Here is a 26,279-nt window from a genome sequence, read left to right on the forward strand (position 1 = left end):
AATAGTATCTAAAATAGCATCCTGGTAGGATCATGTGATGATCACCAATCTTCCTTTTGTCGATAAGAATTGTCTCATGTGACAGCCTCATTCATCACATGCACGCAAACAAGACAAACAAGTTTCACACAAACTCCCTCGCCCGATTGGCCCAAGTCTTGAATGAGTCGGCAAAGCTCTTCTTGATTGGCCTAGCCATGGTTCACATGAATGGCTCTGGTTCACATGACGGTCATCTGTCACGACCGTAATGGAAGAACTTCAACCTGGTCTTTGCACTTTCTCCATATTAGCCCCTTACGTCTACATAAACGTTCAAATGTAAAAGATAAAGTGCGTACCATATGTCCATGGATATTGCAATACTGTACGGGCCCTCAGAAGTACCCGTATCTTCCGTATTGTTCAACAAAAAAGCATTGTAATCCGATCGGTGGCCATTTTCTTCGTATTTCCTCATATGCTTTCAACGACATGACCCTATCGGTTGGGAGGTGTACTGCACTCTGAAACATTATAACTATGAGAAAATGGCCACCAATCAGATTTAAATGCTTTTTATTGAACAAGAACGGAAGATACGGGTACTTTAGCAGACCCGTACAGTATTGTAACATCCGTGTCCATAGGGTACGCACTTTATATTTGAATCTGAACGTTTATGTACATGTACGGGCCAAATATAGAAAAGGTGCAAAAACCATGTTGAAGTTCATCCATGACGGTCATGATATAACAGTCATGTTTCAGGGAGCCTATCATTGGCTCAATGATTGTTTGGTGAGCAAACGCTTCCTGGTTTGGCACACAAGGCTGCGGTTCTGCAGCAATCGAGCTTAAAACTTATCATGAAGTCGGGACAGCAACATCTCGCTTGAAAGTCAACGGCTATCAAAATGTCAGTCCGGAGAGGTTATGGGATCGTTTTATTGGTTCTATTCGCCCTGAGCGTCACGGCTCATTGCAAGACGTTCCAAACCCTGGATCACTTGAGACCGCAAGCCAGCGACAAGACCCAGAGGAGAGCCGTGGTGGACCTCCTGAAGCGCTTGCTGGGGGACAGACACCGAGAGTTCATCGTCTCTGTCAACAGAACCCTGTCCAATGACAGTCTGGACGTGTGCGAGCTGCGATCCTCCGCTAGGAGCGACAAGATCGTCGCCACGGGAAGCACCGGGGTGGCCGTTGCATCTGGGATCTACAACTACCTGAAGTACTTCTGCAACTGTCATGTGTCCTGGTCTGGTGATCAGCTGGATGTTCCTCGTCCTTTGCCCAAGATCACCGGCGTTCTGCGCATAAGCACACAGCACAAGTGAGTTAGATGATCACACACACAACCAGTGGTGGGAAAAGTACTCACATTTATTTACTTAAGTAAAGGTATCGATACTGCAATGTAGAAGTACTGTTACAAGTAAAAGTCCAGAATTCTAAATTAAAAAAAAAAGTATTGGCATCAAAATGTACTTAAAGTACCAAAAGTAAAAGTACTCATTAGGCAGAATGTCCTATTTCAAGTTTTCAAATGTATAAAAAACATTTGAAATAGCAGATAAGCTCACTGTATGGTAAGTGGTTAATGTTTTGTAATAATCAATCTGCAAAGTAACTAGTAACTAAAGTTTTGTTATGGCGTAAAAGTACAATATTTGGTATTGAAATGTAGTGGAGTAGAAGTAAAATAATTGACAATTGGAAATGCATGCAAAAATACCTCAATTGTACTGTACTTGAGTAAATGTACTTAGTTGCTTTACACCACTGATGACTGACATTGTTGCTGCAGGGGCGTGCCGCGTGCGACTAGATGCCTGACGTGATCTAAAGTCTAAAGTTCATCATCAATCAAGTGGCATACAGCATAAACATAACGACACACTCAGAACATACTATTTGTACACTCAGTTGCAAAGTGTGAGGCCTGGGGCTGTATGTTATCGGCTTGATTTAAATGAAATCTTTTTGAAACGGTCCAAACAATCTCAGTCCTGTTCCAACTTCCATCCAAGCTTGTGTTAAAGTTGTAGCTGAGTTCTAAAGGTCAGCGGCTTATATGATCTATATTCTGCATTGTATTCTAATTAGAATGTATATTCTCAAAACAACTATGGACATTATTCCATAGGAGCCATATGAATGCTGGATGAGTGCCAGAACATACTGTGGGCCAAATGTCATGACATAGACCATTCAGCCCCTTTGTGTTATGTTTTGTCTCGTAAGATAAACAGGTGTTTCTTGTCTCCTATACCCTTAGAGGAACTTGCATACTTTACAAAACTTTGTTCACATTCTATGGTAGGTAGCCTTGGTCCAAGGCTAATTCGATGGCAGCCATCTTAGGTATTACTTACAAAGTAATTTGTTTTGATTCAGGTTGAAGCTTGTGTTTTAACATCGGCAAATCAGTATAGTATCAGTTAACATGAGTTTTAACATGGAAGGTTGTATAAAGTGAGAGGAATAGATTGGTTCTCAACCTTTTTTGAGCTCTGGACCACTAGCATATTTCAAGCAATCTTCGAGGGCCACCCCAACCCACCTTTAGCTAAACTTAGCCCACATATCCCCACCCAACACAACAGTGGTCCCCCAGGTTGATTCTTAGTCAGGGTGGTGGTCCCTGGTTCACAGTCAAAACCCCTGATTTAGTGGACACATATTTGGGGTGCAGTGGTATAAACATCATTGTGTCCCCGGCCCTTCCACTGCATTACATTACAAAGCCAAACCCATGGGTGCGTTACAAATGTGGATCGTTGTCACACATGAGATTTCCTTGTTTACTGTGATTGTTATGTGAACACTTGCCATGACAGGGCCTTTAAAGGACCCTTCCCTTCAATTATCTGTCGTGCATTAGGTTCGCATCAGCTCACTTCAGTTATGCCATGTGCACAGTGGTTATATTGTAAAATGCATGCAACCATGGAACAGCTTTTCCCATGGCTCTGTTGAGGAACATGTTATGGGTTGGGTAAATGCTTATGTCAGCTTTTCTACTGTCTGCATGTTTTTTCACTATTTATTTTAGTTAGGCTAAATGTTTGTCATGTAATAAACAACTTCATTCAGTGCCATGTCCTCATACTTACAGTTATAGCTTCACATTAGAATAAATTTTTGATGGTGGATTCTTAAAAGCAAGTGAAATGTTAGTGAATTTCAGTTTTTGAACATTGCACTTTTTCAAGCAAGATAAAAACATAAATACAAGTTTTTGTCTTTTCATTTTGCATTCTTATCTCTTTAGGTCTGTGACTTTTATCAACTGAAAAACAATGTAGCAAGTTTTTCTTGACAAATACAGTTGTGCTGCAAATATAGAATTGGGCTTAAGTCTATTATGTTTGTGCCATTTTCCAGATTCCGATATTACCAGAATGTATGCACTGTCAGCTATTCGTTTGTGTGGTGGGACTGGCCACGATGGGAGAGAGAGATCGACTGGATGGCCCTCAATGGCATCAATCTGCCATTGGCTTTCACTGGTCAAGAGGCTCTGTGGCAAGAGGTAAGACATCCAGTGAGGTATACATGCATGGATACAGTTAATTCATCTAGTTTGGCTTTGTTACTATTGTATGTTTACATTTGATGCATATGGTGATGATTCAGGGTTCCCAGAGCTGGACAGTGGCCCTGGAACGCGGCAGAGATACTAAGCTAAAATACTCGTACTCTGCGTCAGTGAAGCCCACCAGTGGAGGAAAACAATTCCACCAACAGATGTACCTGATTTGTGTCTCCGCCAGGCCGAAAGGCATGGCGAGAGAGTATGTTTTGCCCCCTGTCCGTCCGTCCGTCCTTCCGTGTGTCCGTCCGTCCGTCCGTCCGTCCTTCTGTCTGTGAGCAGCTAATCTCCGCCACCGTTGGCCAGGTCGCTGTGAAACTGCGCACACACACTCCCTGGATGCCACAGCAGAACCTCTGCCCCACATTTTTCAGATCAGCCTGTCATAGCGCCACCATGAGGCCGACTTTTGCAAAACACATTTTTGGATATTACTCCTACAGATTTTGTCTAAACAACACGCAAATCGGTAAACAGTATCTCTATAGTCATGTGATCAACACGGATCTGTCCGATTTTCCATATGCCATCCTGATTGCCTAAGATTGTCTTCCAAAGTTTGCAGGATTGGTTCATTTTTAACAAAATGCCTCAAATCATGAACGCAGCATGGGATTTCCGTGAAATTTTTCAAATCAGCCTCATGGTGGCGCTATAACAGGCCAATTCACGTTTTTACCTATAACTGCACCGATCTGCGTGAAACTTTGCACGCACACTCCCTAGAAGCCAAGGAAAAACCTTTGCCCTGCATTTTTCACATATGCTTTTTAGAGCGCCACCAGGAGGCTGACTTTTGTAAAACATTTTTTTTGCTCTTACTCCTTTAAATTCTGTCCAAAAATCACACAAATCGGTCCACAGTATTTCCATAGTCATGTGGTCAAGATGGATCTGTCCAATATTTCCTATTCCATCCTATTTGGCTAACATTGGCTTCCAAAGTTTGCAGGATAGGTCCTATTTCAACAAAAATCCTCAAATCATGAACGCAGCGTGCGACTTCCGTGAAATTTTGCACGCATATTCCCACTAGGCCGAGGAAGAAATGCCACCCTTTTCACATTGACCTGTTATAGCGCCACCAGCAGGTCTAATTTAGCAAACCACATTTTTTTAACAAAATGCCTCAAATCATGAATGCAGTGTCCGATTGCCGTAAAAAGCCTAAGAAGAAATGGCACCCTTTTCACATTGGCCTATTATAGCGCCACCAGGAGGCCATAATAACCTACCTGACCTGGCGGAGACTTGTGCTCCGAGGAGCACTTTTTCGAGTTGTTATTGTTATCGTTAAATCCACACATTTAGCCAGTTCTTAGTGTCCAAATATTCTTAAATGTTTTGAGGGTACGCTTTGTAGCATTCTGCCGCTTGTCATCTGTAATAACAACTTTGTTATACAAGCTTTGTTTATATGTTTGTTTGTTTGTTTATATAAGCAGCATAACATAAAGGGATGGCCATGTGATGTTTAGATCCCATAAGCCGGTGGGACAGATGCATTGTAATTGGCTAATTGGTTGTTCTCAATGCATTTCTTCTTGCATTGTTTTTCTAAATGCTACATGGATTAGTGTTGTGATCTGTTTGTGACCTCCGTATTCTCACTTTGTAAAGGAATCTTTGCAGGCTACGGTTACAACAGTTGCATGAATGAGAGATAAACAGAAACATTGATACATATCGATATGAGGGGCTAGGTGATCGATACAGTTTTGTGAAAAATATGGTGATACTCACTCATCTGTGTAGGTTTTTTTTTGCTAAGCCCTTCCCCAGATTGATAAACTGTCTGCTTGTGGCCATGTCGATTAGAGTGGTGACAGTCTATGTTCTTTGACCAAAAGGAAATGTCGATCTTTATAAATGCCTTGCTGACAAAAGTGCACCACAAAAACAACATTGGTTTAACTTCACACTTCATCTTAACGTCTTTCACTCCATTTCCCTTGCGCTTGTGTGCAGTTTGTGTATGGTCAGAGGTAGTTCTCTTTTGTGATGTAGAGATGTAGGATATACATGCACATCCCCACAATTCTTGATACAAATCTCAAAGTAAAGAAAGGTAATGTCCACACACAGAGTATATTAAACAAACAACATTTCACCCAGGAAGGGCTTCATGAGGTTTATAGACAGAATTATACTGTTATCAGTGGTTAATAAATAGCTGATTTACAAGCTCACAATGCCTCGCATCGTAATTGATAAAAGCGGCTGCTAAATGACTGTAATGACTGTAATGTAATGTGTTGTGAACTTCTAAATCAGCTATTTTCAAAAATGTGTGGCTGTAATGACATGTCCAAAATCTAAAGCCTGATATGCTGCAATATGTAAACATTAAACTAAGTATAGATGTCCTGTCCATCCTTTTTAGGTTTACCGTGCTATTGGTTTGAACCAGTCAGAGATTGAAGAGTTCTTCTCTGGGCCTGCTTTCTTAGCCTGGAATCGCATGGGGAACATGTTCGATTATGGAGGACCCCTAACGCAATCCTGGCATGTCAAGCAGCTGTATCTCCAGGTATTATATCATCTCATACAGTTTATTTAAAACATTTAAATAGAATAATCTTCTTTGGATGATACAAAATCATCTCTGATTTTGATACCTTGACTTACGGTAATCAACTGGCCAAATATTTCCAAAATGTATGTTGTAATTAATCTTTTAATAATCATTTCTCTGTCTCTGCAGTTTAAAATCTTGGAGAGAATGAGATCGTTTGGAATGATCCCTGTTCTGCCGGCATTCTCTGGAAACATTCCCAAGGGCATTCTAAGGTTAATATGAAACTGTTGTTAAAACAGACTGCCTGTTTCTGATGATTATTTTACATTTCACGTTGGCCAACAATTAAACCAAATATTATGCATATGTCATATACATCATGACATATGTATATGTCACAAACTTGTTTGTTTCAATACATTTAAATGCCGTAACCCATATTTATTATAGTAATCTATTTAATATAGTTTCTGAGGAATTCATAGTCCACCGGGAAAGCGTCTGTGTCATTTAAAATGTTAGCGTTGGCTATTCAAGAATAGCAGATATACAAGCTCAAAGCGAGTCACTTTGTGCCGGGCTGCGAGCTTGCACATCTGCTATTCTTGAACATTTTTGAAAAATCTTGATAGAAAAAATGTTGAACCATTTTGAATAAGAAAAACAACTACTGATTTAGAAGCCATTTGTAGAATCGGCCTCAGGTCTAAATGGGTTCAAACCGTGTGTCTGTATTGGCTTTTCAGGTTGCATCCAAAAGCGAACGTAACCAGACTGGGGCCGTGGGCTGGTTTCAACTGCAGCTACTCATGTGCCTACATCTTGGATCCCCGTGACCCCCTTTTCCTCCAGATCGGATCTCTCTATCTGTCACAGGTGGTGAAGCAGTTTGGGACGGATCACATCTACAACACAGACACCTTTAACGAGATGATTCCTCCGTCATCGGACACCGAGTACCTGTCCGCAGTCAGTCGTTCTGTCTTTGCCGCCATGACCACAGGTGAGTACAGACTTCTGTGTAGACTTCAACCCATGCTAGATTTTTGGGTCCGATGCCAATCCAGACTTTGGAGAGTGCTAGACCTTTTAGATTACTGATATCAGTCTGGCTGATAAATCAGCCTGTCTCTAATTCTGTCTGACAGCAGTAAAGTTTTTTGGTTAGTATTACAAGCGGTAAATATGCCATGAGAAGATCCCCACAGCTTTGAGTTCATAAGTTCAATAACTGCCCCAGTTTCATAACACAGGGTTGACACACTGCCCTATTGCCTCACACAAACGGCCCCTCTTAACCCCACTCCTGTTTTCTAGGCATGTTCAAACTGTGCCTTTCTTCTCTCTAACATGCACATTGTTTTTGTCCCTAGTTGATCCGCAGGCAGTGTGGCTGATGCAGGGCTGGCTGTTCTTTAGTGCCTCCGCATTCTGGAAACCGGCCCAGATTAAAGCCCTTTTGCAAGGAGTGCCTATTGGCCGTATGATCGTGCTGGACTTGTTTTCGGAGACGGAGCCAATCTTCTCCTACACCGAGTCCTTCTACGGACAGCCCTTCATCTGGTGTATGCTGCACAACTTTGGAGGCAACAGTGGTTTGTATGGCACAGTGGAGAGCATCAACTCGGGGCCGTTCAAAGCACTTGACTTCCCCAACTCTACCATGGTGGGCATAGGCCTGACGCCCGAGGGTATTGAGCAGAACCCCGTGGTGTACGAGCTGATGACCGAACTTGCCTGGCGCAAGGAACCCGTCAACTTGGCCAAGTGGGCGTCACTGTATGCTTTCCGACGTTATGGTAGCACAAATGAGAACTTGGCTGCTGCGTGGAGGCTTCTGTTTGCCAGTGTCTACAACTGCACTGTGCCACATTACAGGAATCACAACCACAGTCCACTAGTGAAACGACCGTCCTTCCGCCTGAACGTTGGCGTCTGGTATGACCCAGGTGAATTGTTCAAAGCCTGGAAGCTCCTTGTGGATGAGGCTCCATCTCTCATGTCCAAGGAAACCTTCCGTTATGACCTTGTAGATGTGACACGGCAAGTCCTGCAGGATCTTACAACCTTGTTTTACCTGGATATTGCGGAGGCCTTCCATTTACAGAAATTGCCCGAGCTGCTGACTGCCGGTGGCGTGTTGGTCTATGACCTCTTGCCTGAGCTTGACCGTTTGCTGTCGAGCGACCGCAACTTCCTGTTGGGGGTGTGGATTGAGCGGGCACGTTCCTTAGGGCTGGATGAGAAGGAGGCTCAGCTCTACGAGATGAACGCCAGGAACCAGGTCACTTTATGGGGTCCGGGTGGTGAGATCCTGGACTACGCCAGTAAAGAGTGGGGAGGCCTGATGGGAGACTACTATGCTCAGCGCTGGAGCATGTTTGTCAACACCTTGGTGGAATGCCTGGACAGGGGACACAAATTTAATCAAGATGCATTTAACCAGGCCGTATTTCAGATAGAGAAGGGCTTCGTCTACAATGGCAGAAAGTACCCCACCAAACCTCTCGGAGACACTTACGAGATTGCCCACAGGATCTTCCTGAAGTACTACCCACAAGCTGTGAAGAGTAGTCACAGACTATCCAGACAGACTATCTCTCCCACAATCTCTGACTGCTACAGAGAGTTTGTATTTCCGCCCCGTAAATGTTGAGAAGCTGTCGTCTGCTCTTTACAGGAAGGACATTTGACCAATCACAATGCTGTGTTCATAAAAGAAATATTTTGTAATATCGTTCAAATATATTTTAGAATGACCCTTTCTGCTAAGGCAACTAGCTAGATAGACTACTTTGGTTTCTATTGGGAGTTATTTACGCAACTATAAAGGCAAAATGGAAGTGGAGAAATGATGTGGCATTGCCTTTATTTTCTACTCGTTTTCAGAGCTTCCGAAGTGCGGACTGTTAAGCGGAAGCATTTGAAAATTGTGAGAGCCAACACGTCTACTTGAAAGGCTATAGTGAGTGGAAAGACACCACTTGAGGCTCATTAGTAGCCATAGTGGGCAATATACATATTGTAATAATGGTGTTTTTTTATTTTTGTTTGTTTTAGATCAAATTATTTGTAAATATAAAATATTCAGTTAAATCAACAGCTCAATCAAAAACAATTACAAAAGGGATGAGTGAAATGATGTTAAAAATGTTGCTGGTTTAAAATTTTGCTGGTTCGAAATTATTCTGTATTTTAAACAATTTGCTCTGCCATCTCCTCAGTTTCCTGGTTCAAACTCAACTGAAAATGTTTCTTCTGAGGAATATTTTTAATGGTGTTTTTCAAATCTTACTTAATATTACTTTGGAATTTAAATGCAGGTACAAATCTGAATGTTTTAACACACACAGAGAACATTATTTAAATAGTAATCATGACAATAATTGTTTTCATATCATGTTTTCTTTATGGACAGCACATTTAGATTTTCATATTGCACAAAGTTTTGCCGCTCAAACATAGAGTGCCTTCATATTGTTCTCTACTTGTAGAATCATGTACAACAATTATAGAATATGTGGGAAATGTTATTTTTGTATTTTGATAATAAAACTAATAATATAAAAATGTACAAACTGTTCTTGTTATTTGTAACCTCAGGGAAGTGATACAAGTCTGAATACTACATGTATAATATAAGCCAAGAATCTAATACTTTCTCCATGCTAGAGAATACAGCGGAGTACCTTCAGAGACGCCTACTGTAGGCTAATCAGACACCCCTTGCTAAGAACTGAGTGGTGGTGACCAATCAATCTATAACACATATTGTGTTTCACACGAAAAAGTATGGAAACTATTTAAAACCTCTACTTAAACCCTATGCTTAGTTGACCGTGGTTCCCCACAGAGGTCTATACATGGTCCGCTCCTTTTTTCCCTCTACGATGTGTGCATTATGTCTGTCGGCCTGAGTTGATCAAGGGGAGCGATATCAAACACACAGCTGCCCGGCTGAAAACTCAATCTGAAGTTCAAGGTCAGCTGTACATCTGGGAAGGCCCAGGTTCATTCCGGTAAGGCTTGAGCCTACCCTGGCCTACCGTTGATCCGGCTCTACCTCTACCCCAAATCTCTTCACCGAATATAGACGATCTACAAGCTGAGCTTGTAGATTGCTATTTTTGCTGACAGTACGCTTGGGTTTTAAACAAATGCACTTGGGGCCTATACATAATTACTATGCTACTCCTTTTTAGCTGGACATACATTTACACTACATGTAAATATACTTTGGAAACTGCTTCACGGTACAAATAACACCACATCATTTCAAATTTGAGCACTCAGGATGTTGAGGTGAACAGGGTCTTGAGACATCGGAGTATTTTTAAGTGAGATGTGTATTGCTTGAGCTTACGGCAGAAGTAAGGTGAATTGTAATGTGGGACACCTACTTCTCCCTTGAGCTCTTGCAATAAACATTGCGCCAATATCCTGATTGCTCCAGGATTATTTGATGAGCACATGATCACACACAGGACAGTGGTCACGTAGCTCTCTGAACAAAGAACATAACAGGGTGATCATGTTTTAGTCACAAGCTGTCCTCGTGTAACAGATGTCAGGTGGTACCTGGACAACATGAAGTGGCGTCTTGTGTCTACAGTATTCAAATTGTCAGAACATACCATAAATTATGAACAAGACGGTCTGTTGCTTTAAAAGGATGTCTGGTGGAGACTTAAGAAATCTATACTTATATACAGACTAGGCTTCAATGGATTTATATTTTAAAAGACAAACTATTACATTTTAGCAAGCCAAAATAAGCGATTTAAAAACATTTTCTACGATTACCCCAATATTATTAAATTATCTAATTTAATTTAACACCATGAAGTAAAAGCAGGAACCAATAGACACAATGACCAGTACCATATAGACACAATGACCAGTACCATATAGACACAATGACCAGTACCATATAGACATAATGACCAGTACCCTATATATAGACACAAGACCAGTACCAAATACTGTTGACACAATTACCAGTAAGTACCATAGAGACACAATGTCTCAGCATTTAAGAACAACTCAAAAGCAATGAAAGACAAATCTGGGGTAGAACAGGAAAGTTACATAATGCAGCTTTAAATGCTGGAGTATTTCACCTTTACTAATTGAAGGCTAACATACAAATGAAGACTTCAACAATACTAAAAGACACATGCTAAGGGTGATGGTCTAGTGGTCTAATGACCAGACTCTGAACACAGAGATTCCATGTTCAAATCCCATCGCTCCTGTAGCTCTATGCTGGAGTAGTTCAACTTTACTAACTGAAGGCTACCATACAAAAGAACACTAGTTCAAAAAGTCGTCAGTTGAGAAAGACTGAGTGATGGTTTACAGCTCAAACTCTCAATGCCCGGGATCGAACCCATGACATTGTGATCTTAGGGCAAAGCTCTACCAATTGAGCTACCCAGGCATGAAAGACAAAGGCTAACTGAAGGTTAAGATACTAAAGAACACCTCAACGGTACTAAGAGACAATTTTGAGTGTCTGAGGTCCTCCTGTGTTCTTGGCTGTTGCTGACAATAAGCCCACTTGTAAATTAAAGGCCAAATGCCTTTAATTCATTTGGGGGAATGACTCCTCACGTTCATGCAATGTCAATGTACAAAGCTTGACATTGTGCTTGGGTAGCTCAGTCGGAAGAGCTCTTTACTTCAGACCACAAGGTCATGGGATCGAATCCTAGCACAGGGAACTCAGCAACTTAGCAATCCGGCTCCCACGGGTCTACTAACTTTTTTCTTCTTTAAATGTCCATTGCCATTGACAATGCATTGGGCGCTTAAAGTTAAATATTTCCAAAACAACAAATTATTTCAAAGTAAAAAATCTCAAGCATGCATGTCCACAGTAAGGTGGAATTTTAAAATTGTGAATCAAGTTTATAGGTTAAAGTATGAAGGAACAGCGAGGTGCCAAAGTTTTCAGATATACGTTTTAAAAGTTATACATCTAAAAAACTACAAAACATTTCAAAGTAAAAGTTTCAAGCATGTGTGTCCACAGTAAGCTGAATTATAAAAAGTGTGAATGGAGTTTCTAGGTGATTTTTTTTTAAAGTTTATTTTTAGGTGCCAAAATCCTCCATTGACCTCCATTATACATTTCTAAACTTTTAAAGGAGTATATTTCTAAAACTATGAAACATTTCAAAGATACATTTTCAGGCAAACATGTCCACAGTAAGATGAACATTTTAAAGTATGAATGGGGGTTCTAGGTGTACGTATGTATAGGACTAGTAGCCTGCCAAAGTTTGTACTTGTTTCCCTTTAAATGTCCATTGCCATTGACAATGCATTGGGCGCTTAAAGTTAAATATTTCCAAAACTACAAATTATTTTAAGCATGCATGTCCACAGTAAGGTGGAATAAAAAAATTGTGAATCAAGTTTATGGGTTTCTTTGTCATTTGTTTTTCGTTTTTTGCTGAAAGATGACGTGACAATTACTGTACAACTATTAAACTACTCCATGTAAATAAAATATGTTCACGACATGTATCTTTCATGGTAAAAACAATTCAAATGTTATGTTTATTGTCAATATATTGGGCTCTTACTGTAGCTCCTACTTCTCCATTGTACTTTTGCTAATGAGATCGTGTTGCAGCCCTCACACTATCCTGTCTAACAACAGAAATTCAATTTGATAAATAATAATAATAATAATAACACACACAAGGGGATCAGTTATTGGGAATATATTTTATTAGTAATAGTTATTCATCTGCCAAATATACAGCCTGTTATTGAATCTTCTACATATTGTACAGTTCATATATGTAATTTACAAAAAACGTTAACATTAGAAGGTTCCATTCTTGACAATATGAGACATATACTCTAAAAAATAACACAGGATGTCTTAACGCATCCAGATGTGCTTCATATCAACACACCTTTGTTTTATTTTTCAAGAGTGTCAATATTTAGAATTACATAGTATTTACCCTGTAGTTCCTGAATGGGCAAAATCACACTGTATAGAGTTTTGTTTCAAAATGATACAGTATATCCACCATTTGACACCCACTCACATTGTAAAATGATTGATAGTACAAAATTGAAACAAATGTTGGTACTGGACCAGATTTTGGTAATAGACCTTAATCACTTAACCACAACTATTTTTGAAATTATTTACAAGCCCACAACGTGTCGTGTGAGCTTAGATCAGCTATTTTAGAAAAATCTTAATCTTAATTATGCCTAGAATGACATGCCCAAAATTGGGACCATGGTTAAAGTGGTTAATTACAAACTGGGACAGTGTGTAATTGAGGTCCCATATGATAATAGCTTTAATAGACTGGATCCTGTACATTTTAGAAATATTGAATGATGAACTTCAGGTTCAACTTCTTTGCCCACAAAAGTATATTTAGGAAATTAACTCTTCATATATATTTATATTATATACACAGGGAAATTGGAGATGTCATGAATGTACAATTAAAATATTGAGTTGTATCCGTAATTTGTGTAATTTTAATTTTAACTACAGATTTAAAGGAGAATGTATTGGGGGCAATCATCATCAACCCTCTTTAAATCTGAACGTGTGTGTGTGTGTGTGTGTGTGTGTGTGTGTGTGTGTGTGTGTGTGTGTGTGTGTGTGTGTGTGTGTGTGTGTGTGTGTGTGTGTGTGTGTTTGTGTGTGTTTATATGTCCAGTAGACTGTACTATAGCTGAGCACCAGAGGTAACCCCCTTTACCCAAACTCCAAAGTCAGGGTGTTCAAAAATACCTTCTGTTAAGTGGTATTTTCACTCCAGCATTTTTGTTTGCAATGTGTGTGTGTGTGTGTGTGTGTGTGTGTGTGTGTGTGTGTGTGTGTGTGTGTGTGTGTGTTTATATGTCCAGTAGAAGCCTGAGACGTCAGTGAAACAAAACAAAACAAATAATGGTGTAGCCTCTCAGAACAGCAGCTTATTAGCTATTTGGATTGATACGCTTAATTTATACTTCAGCAAAAAAGTGACCACAAAAATGACATACATCAAGGCGTCTAGTTGAAGATACGTCGCCAAAGCATAAAATTAAGTTTTCGGCTATGACTTTCACATTCTTTCCATTATCACATTTTATGATTAAATGTCACTGAAGATACAGTAAAATGAATCTATTCCTTTTACTTAGTAGTTCACCCTTGTGTCTTCTGAGTGGAGCTGCCTTTTTTTAATACCAGCTTTCCAATACCTGAATCCTAATGTATAGAAACAGCTTGTCATTTTTAAATGTATGTTTGTTTTTTAGCAAGACTTTGTAATGTGTGAAGTCTATAGTGTCTTGTAAGGCAATGAGCTACAGCAGCTTGTAACATATTCCATTTCCAATCAGGAAAGTCATGAATATCTATTTCTAAATTATGAGAAAAGGGGGTTCTGTAAATCAATTAGAAACCTTCTAAAAAATAATGACTTAGTATCTCTAAATAATGACAATGCTTATCTTGCAATAATGAGTTTGTCTCAAAATAATGAGTAGGATATCTAAAAAAATTATCTAAAAATGTGTTTCCAAAAATAATGGGATAGTATCTCAAAATAATGAGTTAGTATCTTAAAATAATCTCAAATGAATGACTTGGTGTCTAAAAATAATGAGAAACTATCTCAAATATACTAAAATGTGTTAATAAAGATTCTCATTATTTTGAGTTTCTCATTATTTGAGATACTTAAGACATTATTTTGATATACTAACTTTTTTTGAGTTTCGCATTGTTTTGAGGTTTCTTAACTTTATTATTATGCCGACTTACAGTCACATTGGTGGAAATGGACTTCCACAATGTTCCCCGTAAGAAAAGGAGATTAATGAGAGCATCCTGGCTAAAGCTACTCCCATGGTGTTATATGCAATATATGTACTTCAAGAAGGCAGATATACAGTATTTGTTGAAATGGTAGTTCACCGACTCCGTATCAACTTGAAATGTAAATTAAAACTTTATATGCTTCCAGCAAACACCTAGTTTGTTCATGAACACGTTTAAGTTTTATTCTTGCAAAAATAAGTAACGTTTCTTTTAGCAGAGAATGTTTGAGTTTTTGAGTTATCCTCCTTATGTACACAGATGATATTCTCAGTTCTACTTTAGACTCATTTGTCAAATATACTGCATTAAATCCAGTCTAAATTCAGGCTCTCTTTAAAAACCACATTCAGAATTTACATAATTTGTTTCCACAGCAAAACAGGACTAGTAGGGTCTTGTTAGTTTGGTTTGCACAGCAAGGCCAACAGACAATTTCTCAAGAACATTTTGTGGACTTCACATTTGCCTAGCTGCTGTCAATAGAGATGATAAGCAATCACACAAACCTTCTAGCAGGAGTGCAGTATTATTTCATTTCATAATGGCATTGTGTAAAAACAATAATTATGGAAACAAGCATACCTATACTTAACTGATACACCTGGTCAATGAGATTATGCTTCACAAATAACGGATTGTGGCAATTATGCTTAATATTTCAATTCAGACATTACATAAAGACACTTTTGTGGATAAAGAGAGGAATAGTCAGCCTAGAAGAAAAATGTTGGTGGCTATGGTAGCGTCAATCGATTTCCACGTTAACCATTCCTAAATATCAGATGGGTAAATGTTTCAAATTGTTTCCGTACTTCGCTCAAATTTGTTCTTTCATATTATTCCCATTATATCACAGAATGTATTCAACTGACTTTGTTTACCAATATCCCTCCCAACATTTCCCTTCTTGGTCTCCACAAAGGGGTAGTGACTGGTTGGTTAGTTATTCCATTCACAGAAACGCAAAACAAAACAGATATTACATATTGGTTATTCCATTAGTCTTTCAGTGCATTACAGATCAAAAACAAAACAAAAAAGTCCAGCAAACAAAGGTAAAGTCCTGGCCTTAGTACATGTATAGGTTACCAAATATCTGGCCATGAGAAGAGCTACGAAGACATGTTTGGTTTTGAAAATGAGTTGAGTTGTAAACAAGATATATAATCATTAATTATAGAAACTTACAATCAGACTGTAATATTCAAACTCTTGATCTTCGTTTGCATTGATGTTGGGGATGCACTGATACTGGCATTGTACTGCTGCTATCGCTACATTTGAAAGATTTAAACCTTTCTTTAGGTGTGAAAATGGCAGAACACCACATTGCTCAGTATCACATTTGCCATTGGGCCTGTCACAGAAATATGATAAGTCATACTTGTATAACTGCCCACCTACATCAATACCAAATGTCTTAATATCATAGCCTAATTTCAAATAACATAAAATGTATATAGGCTGTGTATAATGTATGCAGATTGTTTGTTCAACCAACTGTTGAACTCAACAATGCCCTGTATTGATATGATAAAACACAGGGTGAAGGTTTCTATGAGTACAGATTTACAAAGCTGCCAAAATGTTCAATAATTATTCAAAACATGGATAACATGGAGACATCTTCGACAGAAATAAGGCAGTGATAGAAAATAGGGCAAAAAAATAATTTCTTCTCTAAACATTGTAAACACTTCACCTCGATGATTCCAATGCCTAGCAAATAATCAAGTTTATTAATTCGAGTAAGTCAGCGAAAAAACATATATTTGTGTCCTTTGGTTAAGATTAGATTAAAACCATACATGTAACTGATTAATTAAAAAAAATCAAAATATTCTCAGATTGTTAATTGTACTGATGTTACAAGCTGCATAAGAGGAAGAGGATATATGTGCATATTGTATCAAAATAAATTCAAGGTTTGTGACCAGCCTGGGCAGTGAACGCTCAAAGATAACACGTTAAAAGTGGACTATTTTCTCTATTCATCGTAGGGCTTAAGTGGTTATGGGAAAGCAAAGTGAACACAATTAATTCTAAATTAATCACAGGGTAATTTTGCAGTTTTATGAACACGCACCTTTTCATGATTAGACTTTGCGAAGTTCAAAGTTCACCTGTGCATTTCTCAACACATTTTTATCACTAGTTCAGTCATCACTGGTGTTCTATTCTGCCAATTCTGAAACCATCAAAATATAATTTTGTCTGAGGTAAGGGAGAAAACTGCCTTTTGTTCAGTCTAAAGAACCATTCAAATGAATCGTTCAGCAAGTGACAAATTACAAAATTGCTAATACAATGTTTGTATATATGTTGCATAATGACAAATGCACACTTTTGCTTTACATATAGTCAATACTTTGGCATTCTGCAGATTTGACCCAAGCGATAAAGAACTAAAATAACATTCAGTCAATCATGTACATGTCCTCCTTTCCTCATCTCTCAAGCATTCTATCTCTTTTTTCTGGTACGTTTGTTAGATTTTTGTCACAAAAGCAGCTCTCAGGACCAATTTAACCTACAGCAGGGGTCTTCAACGTTTTTCAGGCCATGGACCCCTTAGCTGAGAGAGAGACGAAGCAGGGACCCCCTACTACATATTGTAAAAAAATGTGTTGCACATTAAACTTTTTAATAGATTTCATCGATAGCTTCATAGACTATCATCAGTGCTGTGTAACTTTATGGTTTTTCTTTTGTTCATTTCAGACATTTAACCACTTAAAACCCTCAATACTTAGTAAAACTGACCTTTGGCTCTGTACTTGGTTTGCTCCTTTTTCCCTCTAGACCAAATCTCTTTGCCGAAAATGGCCGATCTACAAGCTCATGTTAGCTAATGTTCCACAGAATATAGAGGCTAGGGTTCAAGTTCCCATCACACAAAGATTTGGCGACCCCCTGTAGTAACTCTGAGGACCCCCTAGGGGCCCCGGGACCCCTGCTGAAGACCCCTGACCTACAGTATCAATTAAAGTAAAAAACGAATCATTTGAATTTTCACATGACAGCAGCAACATAACTTATATGTCAAGCTGGGAGTAGGGTGATTATGCCTTATTCGGATTAAGAAAAAAAGTCAAATCTCAAAGGGCAGGCAATTTGGCAGCTAAGAATATACATAAATGATTAAACAGCTGTGGTAAAACACCAGCAACCATTCCTGGAATCAATGCGGACAAGAGGTCAGGAAAATTATTCTATGGGGGGGGGGGATAAAGATTTTAAAATGAATCATTAACATTTCGTAAATTGTACAAAACACAGAACTGTGAGCAACCGGGTTGGATGAGGATTGGTTTGTTAGGAATAATAACAATGATAATGATAACTAATATTAACAACTAAGATGTTTTGATTATAGTAAATTTACCTGAGTTAGATACCTGTAGTGGTTCAAAACAACAAAAACAGAACAAATTTAAAGAGTTATGAAGAAACAATGACCCAACTTAAAACAGAACTTTCCTCTGACAAGGTGGTTTGAATGCTCACCAAACTGTTTATTGACCCCAAAAAGTGAGGCAATGTTCTTTTTGACCGGTCATCATAGCAGTCAATTTGTAAGCCTAGTTCAAACCAAAGATTTGCAACGAGATGAAACTGCGTTTAAGCCTGATTTATATTTTGTCGTATGACAGTGTTGTGCGCGGCACGTGACACTGTTAGTATGACAGAGTATAAATTAAAGCAGACAGTTGTGGAGAACAATCGCAGCGGTCTGAATTACCCTTAACAGCAGAATGTCAAAGCTGATTTACTGTAGAATATTAGAGGTGTGGATGCATTTCATCGGAGCTTATTGTGTACTTCTATTTCTTAATTATTTTAATTTTTTATTTCTCCAGCCTCTCACTTACACTTTTTTTTTGTTGCTGTGGTGGCCCACTCATTAGAAAAAACACACCATAGCCATAACTGGAGTGTCATAGTCATCAAGGTGCCTCGTGTCCTGGAGTAAGGCACTGAACCCTTATCTGCACACTCAACTGTGATAAAAAAAACAACAACCATAAAACCTCAACAAGAGTGTAATGTAAAAAATTAAAACTTGAAAGTACACTCCAAAGATTAACTATGCCATCTCTAACTGTTAGTAACTTTCTAAACAACCTGCAGTGCACCATAGTGGTCGGTTGTGAGTGTAGGTCAAATTCAGTGTCTAATGATCAGAAACATTTTTTAACAGGAGAATGTTGCAACTAATTGGTGAAAAGTAAATGAGAATCAAAGTCTTCCCATTAGCTGACGGACATCAGTCTCAATTTCGAATCAATCTATTTTACGGAATGGACCTTTAATGCTGCATCCAGACCCCAGTCCTACAGTAGTGTGAGCATGTGTAAACCAGCAGTCGAGGACGTGTTCTGTTTGAAGTGAATGGCTGTAATGCCTTCATGGGTATGATTAGTGCATATACTGCTGCAGATCACAAAGAAAAGAGACTAGCCAACTCATATTACCTCCACTCTGGTCTCAAAGTGGTCTCTCACACATACACACACACACACACACACACACACACACACACACACACACACACACACACACACACACACACACACACACACACACACACACACACACACACACACACACACACACACACACACACACGCAATCACACACACATTCTGACTGAAACACACCATTGATAGACCATCAAATGAATAGATGAGGTTATGGTAGATATCTTTTCTTTTCTTTTCCATTTCCTTCATTCCTCTTTCTGCTCAGAGGGGTTTTGAGACGAATTTAAACAAAACTGTCCTTTGCTGTTCCAAAAAGAAAAGACATCAAAGACGGGGAAACAGGGCGAGGAGAGGGAGGGCAAAGAAGAGTCTATGGGAACATGAACGAGGAGAGACAGTATTTGAGATACTCAAGTCTCGTGCAGAACCATCGTGGCCAGAGGAGAGAGGAGGCAACGGCAGACGAGAGCAGGAGGAGAGCAAGAAGGAACACGGAGTCTTTGAGGGAGAGACACCTAGGAGGACTCGTGCAGAATCTGCTCCAGCACTGCCAGCAGGTGTTTCAGGCCGTAGATGTAGCCGTGGTCATGGCTGTCGCTCGAGAACACGTGTGCAAAGTCTATCATCCGGACCTCCACCTCCTCCTCCTCTCCCCCGTTCCCTCCGTCTCTCTTTTGTTTGCTCGTGTCCCTCCTCGCCGCTCGCCTCTCCGTCTCCCCTTCGCCCTCGCACCGTCCCTCCAGCTCTTCCTCCTCCTCCTCGCTTTCCAGTTGCGATCGGATGCCGTTTCCGTTGGGCTGCGGCCGCCTCCCGGCCATGTGTTTCCACGGCGAATTGTCTTCCTCGCTCGACGCCACGATGACGACCGCGTTCGTCACCGGACCCGGCGTCGTCGTGGCGTCTCCGTTGCCATGGAACTGCCCCTTGGCACAGTAGTGATGATGCCCGCCTTTCCTGTGGTTGGCGTACATGGTGGCCAGGCTGTAGTCCAGGGGCACGGCGACCCGGATGTTGTTGTTGTTGTACTCGGCCACTTCCGCGTCGTCCTCCTCCCGCCTCCCCTTCCCGCCGTCATCGTCGTCCGCCTCCGGCGAGGCGGGGTTCTCCGTAGGCGGGCTGATCAAGGGGGTGCTGGGGAGGGAAGACGGAGGAGACGAAGAGGAGGGAGAGGTGGAAGAGGAGGAGGTGGGGGAGGAGGAGAAGCCCTCGTAGACGAAGAGCAGGGAGCTGGCGTAGAAGACCAGCTGACGCTGGGACTCGAACCAGCGGAGGATGTGCCGCACCCTGCGGATGCTGGCCAACACAGCGTCCTTACGCAGACCGGCGCCGTTGTGGAAGAACTTGGAGAGTCCTGGTGGAGGAGAGGAAGTGAAGGGAGTGGAGAACAGGATGAATCGAGAGAGAAATAGGAGGGTAGGGAGCGAGGAGCAAGCAAGGGAGGGAGGAGTAGAGGAGTTAGGGAGGGGTGGAAGGTTGAGGAGAGAAAGGGAGAAACTTTATCTTCTTTCTTTCTTCCATATTCTTTTCTTTCTTATGCCCCGCCATTTTAAATATGTTTTCTATTTATTGATATTGCACTGTTTGCTTATCTGCATGATTGATTGATTTTCTTTATTAAAGTGTCACACTTCCAAGGAAGCCCAGCCCATATGGATTTTATTTCCTATCCTATCGTTTTAAGAGCCTCCTGTGAACAGGTGTTGTAAATTAATAATTCACTACAGACACAAGAACTTGCTCAAATGTTATTGTGGTAACAAATCAAATGATGTGACTCAGCACCAGTGGAAAGTGCAAAACAGTAAATATTTCATAATAATACAATGACACTATTAAAAAATATATAGTTTCCTAGAAATGGACTCGGAACATGTGAACAGGTGAAAAGAAGTGCATGTCTGATAAGTTACATTTTTAGGCCTATCTTTAGACTTGCAATGTGAATGTGCTGATTTCAGCATGTACTGTGACTGTCCACGGTTTGATGTTCTCCAGTAAACATATTTTTGTTTATCTAAAATGTTTGTTATTTGACAGTTTGTAGTTAAAATGTCCACATAGTAATCTGCAATTAAAAGAACATCACTATTTGCCATGAATGATATTCATATTCATTATTATATTCTGGTGGTAGACGTCACATTGTATCCAACTCATCACTCACACACTGGCATAGCACCTGGAGAGAGTTTGAAGCATGTGTGCACACGCACACACACGCACAGAGTTATACATACCGTCTTTAATAGTGTCTTGAACTAGTCCTCTTCCATAGTGCTGATCATAGGAGTCAAAACTGTCACTGCACACCTTGTATACCTGAAAAACAATACATTATCAATGAAAATAACACACCAATCACACACATCAATAACACACAGTACATATCATTGTTCCTCTCTGCGTGCGTGCACGTGCGCGCGTGTGTGTGTGTGTGTGTGCGTGCCTGTGAAAGGATAACTTGGAGATGGAGCCAGTAAAAAACAAACACCACTTAGAGAAATGATGATAGTAAATGCTAATTTGCGTTCGGCTGAACAGCTATCCCCTCTCTTTTTAAGCGTTTACATTTGAGTCATTTAGCTAATGCTCATGTTCCACAATAACTTTAACAGCAAAGCAGAGTAACTTTGCAACTGTGGATCATCAATCAATGTTAAGGATTGCAAGTGTCAACTGTCAAAAACAGATTAAATATCAGGGTGTGGAACAATGTCTCCATCTAGTGGGGAAATAACATACACCATAGCATGGGTTTTCACATTCTCTGCCCTAAGTTTATCTAAAGTCTATATCTCAATAAAATCTCTCTCTCTCTCTCTGTGTGGACAAAATTAATACTAATAATGTATGTACAATTAAAGATATAGGCCTTGTGCTACTAGAATACAGACATTTGTAACAACAGAGCTGTTACATTGCACAATAGGCTCTATGCACAGCAGCCATATTGTGAAGACATTCACCAATGATACTAATGAAGGCTCTGTTCCATTCTGGTCAAACAGAGTCAGGGTGCTGATAGTGTGCATGTTGGCTCACTGGAAACACTCTGCTACACCAATGGGTCTAAAATTTGGGTCCAGGGACCCTCATGGTTTCTTAAGGGGTTTCCAAATGCCCCCCTTACGGGTGTGTAACTCTGAGAGTGTACAAATGGAACCAAATGGACCTGCAAGGGTCCATTTGGTTCCATTTGTACACTCTCAGAGTTACGGGGGTAGTGGAAATTGAAAAGTCTGCTACACTAAATGGAACAGAGCCTTTATTATTAGTATCATTGGTAACACCTGTGAAGGAAGTGATAATATGGCTGCTCTATTGCAATCAAATGGGGGTAAAGTTAAATTGGCATATTACAAAACCTAAGTGTAAAGGTATCTGGTCTCTTTGTATGTACAGTATGTCTACAGTATGTACCAAGATCGGTATGGTGCAGACAGTGCGATAATACACAGATGATTGATGGTCTACTCTGTACAGGGGTCGCATTCTATTGGGACATCCTTTTCCTGTCACAACAGCTCAGAAATCTCGCCGTCCGTCCGTGTTTGCACATTGCTGTACTTCACCCAGCAGATATGAACTTTTTGTTATTATTAGTCATGTTATCATCAAATTTTTGGGTGTACAGTATGTCATCTGTGGGTAGTACAGTATGTGTCTCTGATGCCTTGGCTTCTCTCTCTCTCTCTCTCTCTCTCTCTCTTATCACCTCCCTATCAGGAACGTCATTACCACTAATGAGTCTCCTCTCTCTAAACAAACAAGCTTAAGCACGAGACATTTTCCATGCTGTGTGCCAGCCAGATAAGAGACCCCCTGGCCCCCAAAAAATTGCCCTCGGCAGATTTGGTCTGGCGCCGCTCAGTTGTGATTGGATTTCACTCCCCTCCCGAAGTAGTGAGGGACCAATCAGGGCCCAGTATGCAAATATGGGGCGGGTTTATCACCAGAGGCAGCCACCTGTCTGAGTGAAAGCTAAAAACCTGACTCGAAAATAATCTTAACCACTTAAACCATATGTACTTCATTCACAAATATCTAAAATAGCCGATCTGCAAGCTCACATTGCGATGCATTGTTAGATTGTAGATCTGCTATTTTCACTATTTTTGAAAAATGTTGCCTATAATGACATGTCCAACATAGGGACACCAGGTTGAAAGTTTTTTTTTTGGGAAGATACTGGGCTTGCCACTAAACAACGAATAGGGTTTGATCTAAGGTTTTTATTTTCATGGACTGAGAGAATATAGCTATGCTTCGTGCCGCGCTGCGAACTTGTACATCTGCTATTTTTGAACATTTCGGAAAAATCCGTTTGAAGGCATTAGTAGAATCGGCCTCAGGTCTTAATGAATTAGGGGAGCAGATGAAAGCACAGCTCAGATTGAGTTAGTATCAACAACATGCTTGCGTATGTATGTACTGTGGCATGTAGATATATGACGATAGATAACGTCTTTACTCGCCACAGCTGATGGAGCCAAAGTCCAGTGGCTAATTACAGAAGAATTTGCAACGGCTCCAAGGAGAACCATTACGGGTGAATGTCACAGCACTTAAGCATAGGTATACACATAGTCGAGTGGGTTTACGGAAGGTGTGGACCTTGTAGTCATGACGCAAAGCACCCAATCAGTCACTGTCATTAAACAGGGCCTGATGTAAGACAAACACCATTTGGGCCTTTGAGGAATAGGCTCTGTCTTACCGTATACAAAGGATGACCCGTTGCTGACTTCTTCAAGAAAGCACTTGATACATCCTTGTCATAATTCGTGCATTCCCCTTCTCTCACTGTTTCTACTTGCACTGAAAATGTCTAACACATACACAGTAGCGGAGGCAAACCTTTTTATGGGCCGTCCGCCCACACCAAGCGTAGCAACTATAACTACTGTATATGGTTTTAAAAATGGTTCTAAATCAAGTGGAGGGAGGGCAGAGTCCACACCACAACTATAACAACATCAGTGTGGATGCTCACCTAATTGGTGTTAATGTGCTCGTTGTGGATGGTCCATTAGACCCTAGCTTAGTAATTAACCTCAAAACATGCATGAACTAAGAATGTTGAAGTGAATATATTAACTTATATTATGATACTAGCCACATGGTACCAAAAGCTCACAATATGATATCACAATAACAAGTCTACAATACGATATTTATCACAATATATATAATTGATATATATATATATATATATATATATATATATATATATATATATATATATATATATATATATATATAAAATACTAGTATCTACTAAATCAGACGCAGTCAGACCATCAAACCGCCCTGTGTTGCATGCTGCCTGTGGGAGAGAGACGGGGCAGGAAGGCGGGAGATAGTGTTGATGATGGTGATGAGCGTTATGGAAACTGATGGAAGTGATACCAAATTCTTTCTCTCTTCCGTCCCTATACCGATAAGATCCCTACAGCTCTCTCCTCTTCAACATCATCGCTTTCTTGTACTCCCTTTCTTTCTCAGATTCCATCTCGCTCCTAGTCCTCTAGTGCAAGGGTTCCCAAACTGGGGGTCGGTACCCCCAGGGGGGTCTCCAAATTATTTTGGGGGGGTTCCCACATGATAGTGTGCAACATTGTTTTCTCACTCAACAGTTAACAAACCAACATACAGTATACGTGTATACAGGGTAGGGCTTTCACCAACTAGTCGACTAGTATAACCACTAGTCGACCTTGTTGGTACTAGTCGAATAGTTGATTTAATTTGTATTTATTTTTTTGGCATCGTTTTAATGCCATTACTATTATTATTATCCTCCTGCCTTTATTTTTATCAAAAGGGGGTCTGCCCAATAATAGCCTATTATTGGGCAATAACCCCCTTTTGAGGATCCTTGGAGACGCTGCTGTGCCAGAAACGCTTCCCTTAAAAACGGCATAAAAATAAAGGCAGGAGGATAATAATAATAGTAATGGCATTAAAACCAAGGCAAAAAAAGAAATAAGTAGGTTGGAAAAAAGAAATAGGTAGGTTAACATCGACTAGTCGACTACCGCTGGGTCAAATTAGTCGACCAGTAAAAATCTCTAGTTGTGAAAGCCCTGATACAGGGTATCTGCACATTTCTAAAGTTACACTTTAGTGACTTTTAAGACCTTGGCCAAATTGTCAAATATTACATAAAAAATAGTCACAATTTTCTTTCTGTGGAACCGAGTCAAACTAAATGTAATGCCTCAACTCATACAATTCCAAGTGCTGGTCAGGGTGGGGGGTCCCCAGTTTAAAGAAATTATCATTTTGTGGGGTCGTGGCCTGAAAAGGTTTGGGAACCCTTGCTCTAGTCCTAATAGAAAACGTTCTTCCTCCTCCGTCATTCTCACTATCTTGGATGTTCTCTCTTTGTACATGGTATACATTTTTTCTTTTATTTCCAAAACAAAGGCAGTTGAAATCCCCAGGCCAGCTGGGAGTGCTTGAGTCAGAGGTGGGAGTATTGTACTCCTTACAGCTATCACTGATGTGCTACTGAGCAATGTTCTCGACCTCAGCTGCTCCGTGTCCCACAGTACCAGCCATTAAGTTGTACTCCACTGCTTTCAGGCATAGATACATGTAACTGGATACCAGTGGTGGAAAAAGTACTCTTTTTTTTACTTAAGTAAAAGTATCGATACTGCAATATAGAAATACTCTGTTACAAGTAAAAGTCAAAATCTACTTGAGTAAAAGTACAAAAATATTGGCATCAAAATGTACTTGAAATACCAAAAGTAAAAGAAGTTATTATGCAGAATGTCCTATTTCACAGGTGTTCAAAGCGACGCGTTGTGAGCTTGTAGATCTGCTATTTTCAAATAGCCG

The 26,279-nt window shown here is 40.1% G+C and overlaps 2 protein-coding genes across 3 annotated transcripts in view; one reads left to right on the forward strand and one right to left on the reverse strand.

The window, feature by feature from the left end:
• The first annotated feature begins 804 nt into the window (after positions 1-804).
• naglu (N-acetylglucosaminidase, alpha) lies at positions 805-9,656 on the forward strand. Its single transcript, XM_080454555.1, has 6 exons — positions 805-1,315; positions 3,370-3,517; positions 5,961-6,107; positions 6,282-6,367; positions 6,842-7,098; positions 7,469-9,656. Exons 1-6 carry the CDS (start codon positions 897-899, stop codon positions 8,749-8,751), a joined length of 2,340 nt encoding a protein of 779 aa, XP_080310681.1. The 5' UTR covers positions 805-896; the 3' UTR covers positions 8,752-9,656.
• Positions 9,657-12,811: 3,155 nt separating this feature from the next.
• The window catches only part of ipmkb (inositol polyphosphate multikinase b), a 28,399-nt gene continuing 14,931 nt past the window's right edge, over positions 12,812-26,279 (reverse strand). For both annotated transcript variants that reach the window (XM_080454557.1, XM_080454556.1), the window contains 2 exons: positions 21,668-21,749; positions 12,812-20,781 (listed from right to left, as the gene is read on the reverse strand). In XM_080454557.1, coding sequence (XP_080310683.1) covers positions 19,946-20,781; positions 21,668-21,749 — 918 coding nt within the window. In that variant the 3' untranslated portion in view covers positions 12,812-19,945. The remainder of the gene's footprint in view (positions 20,782-21,667; positions 21,750-26,279) is intronic.

Source organism: Gymnoscopelus braueri (assembly GCF_963280865.1).
Source record: "Gymnoscopelus braueri genome assembly, chromosome: 17".
Classification (NCBI taxonomy): Eukaryota; Metazoa; Chordata; class Actinopteri; order Myctophiformes; family Myctophidae; genus Gymnoscopelus; species Gymnoscopelus braueri.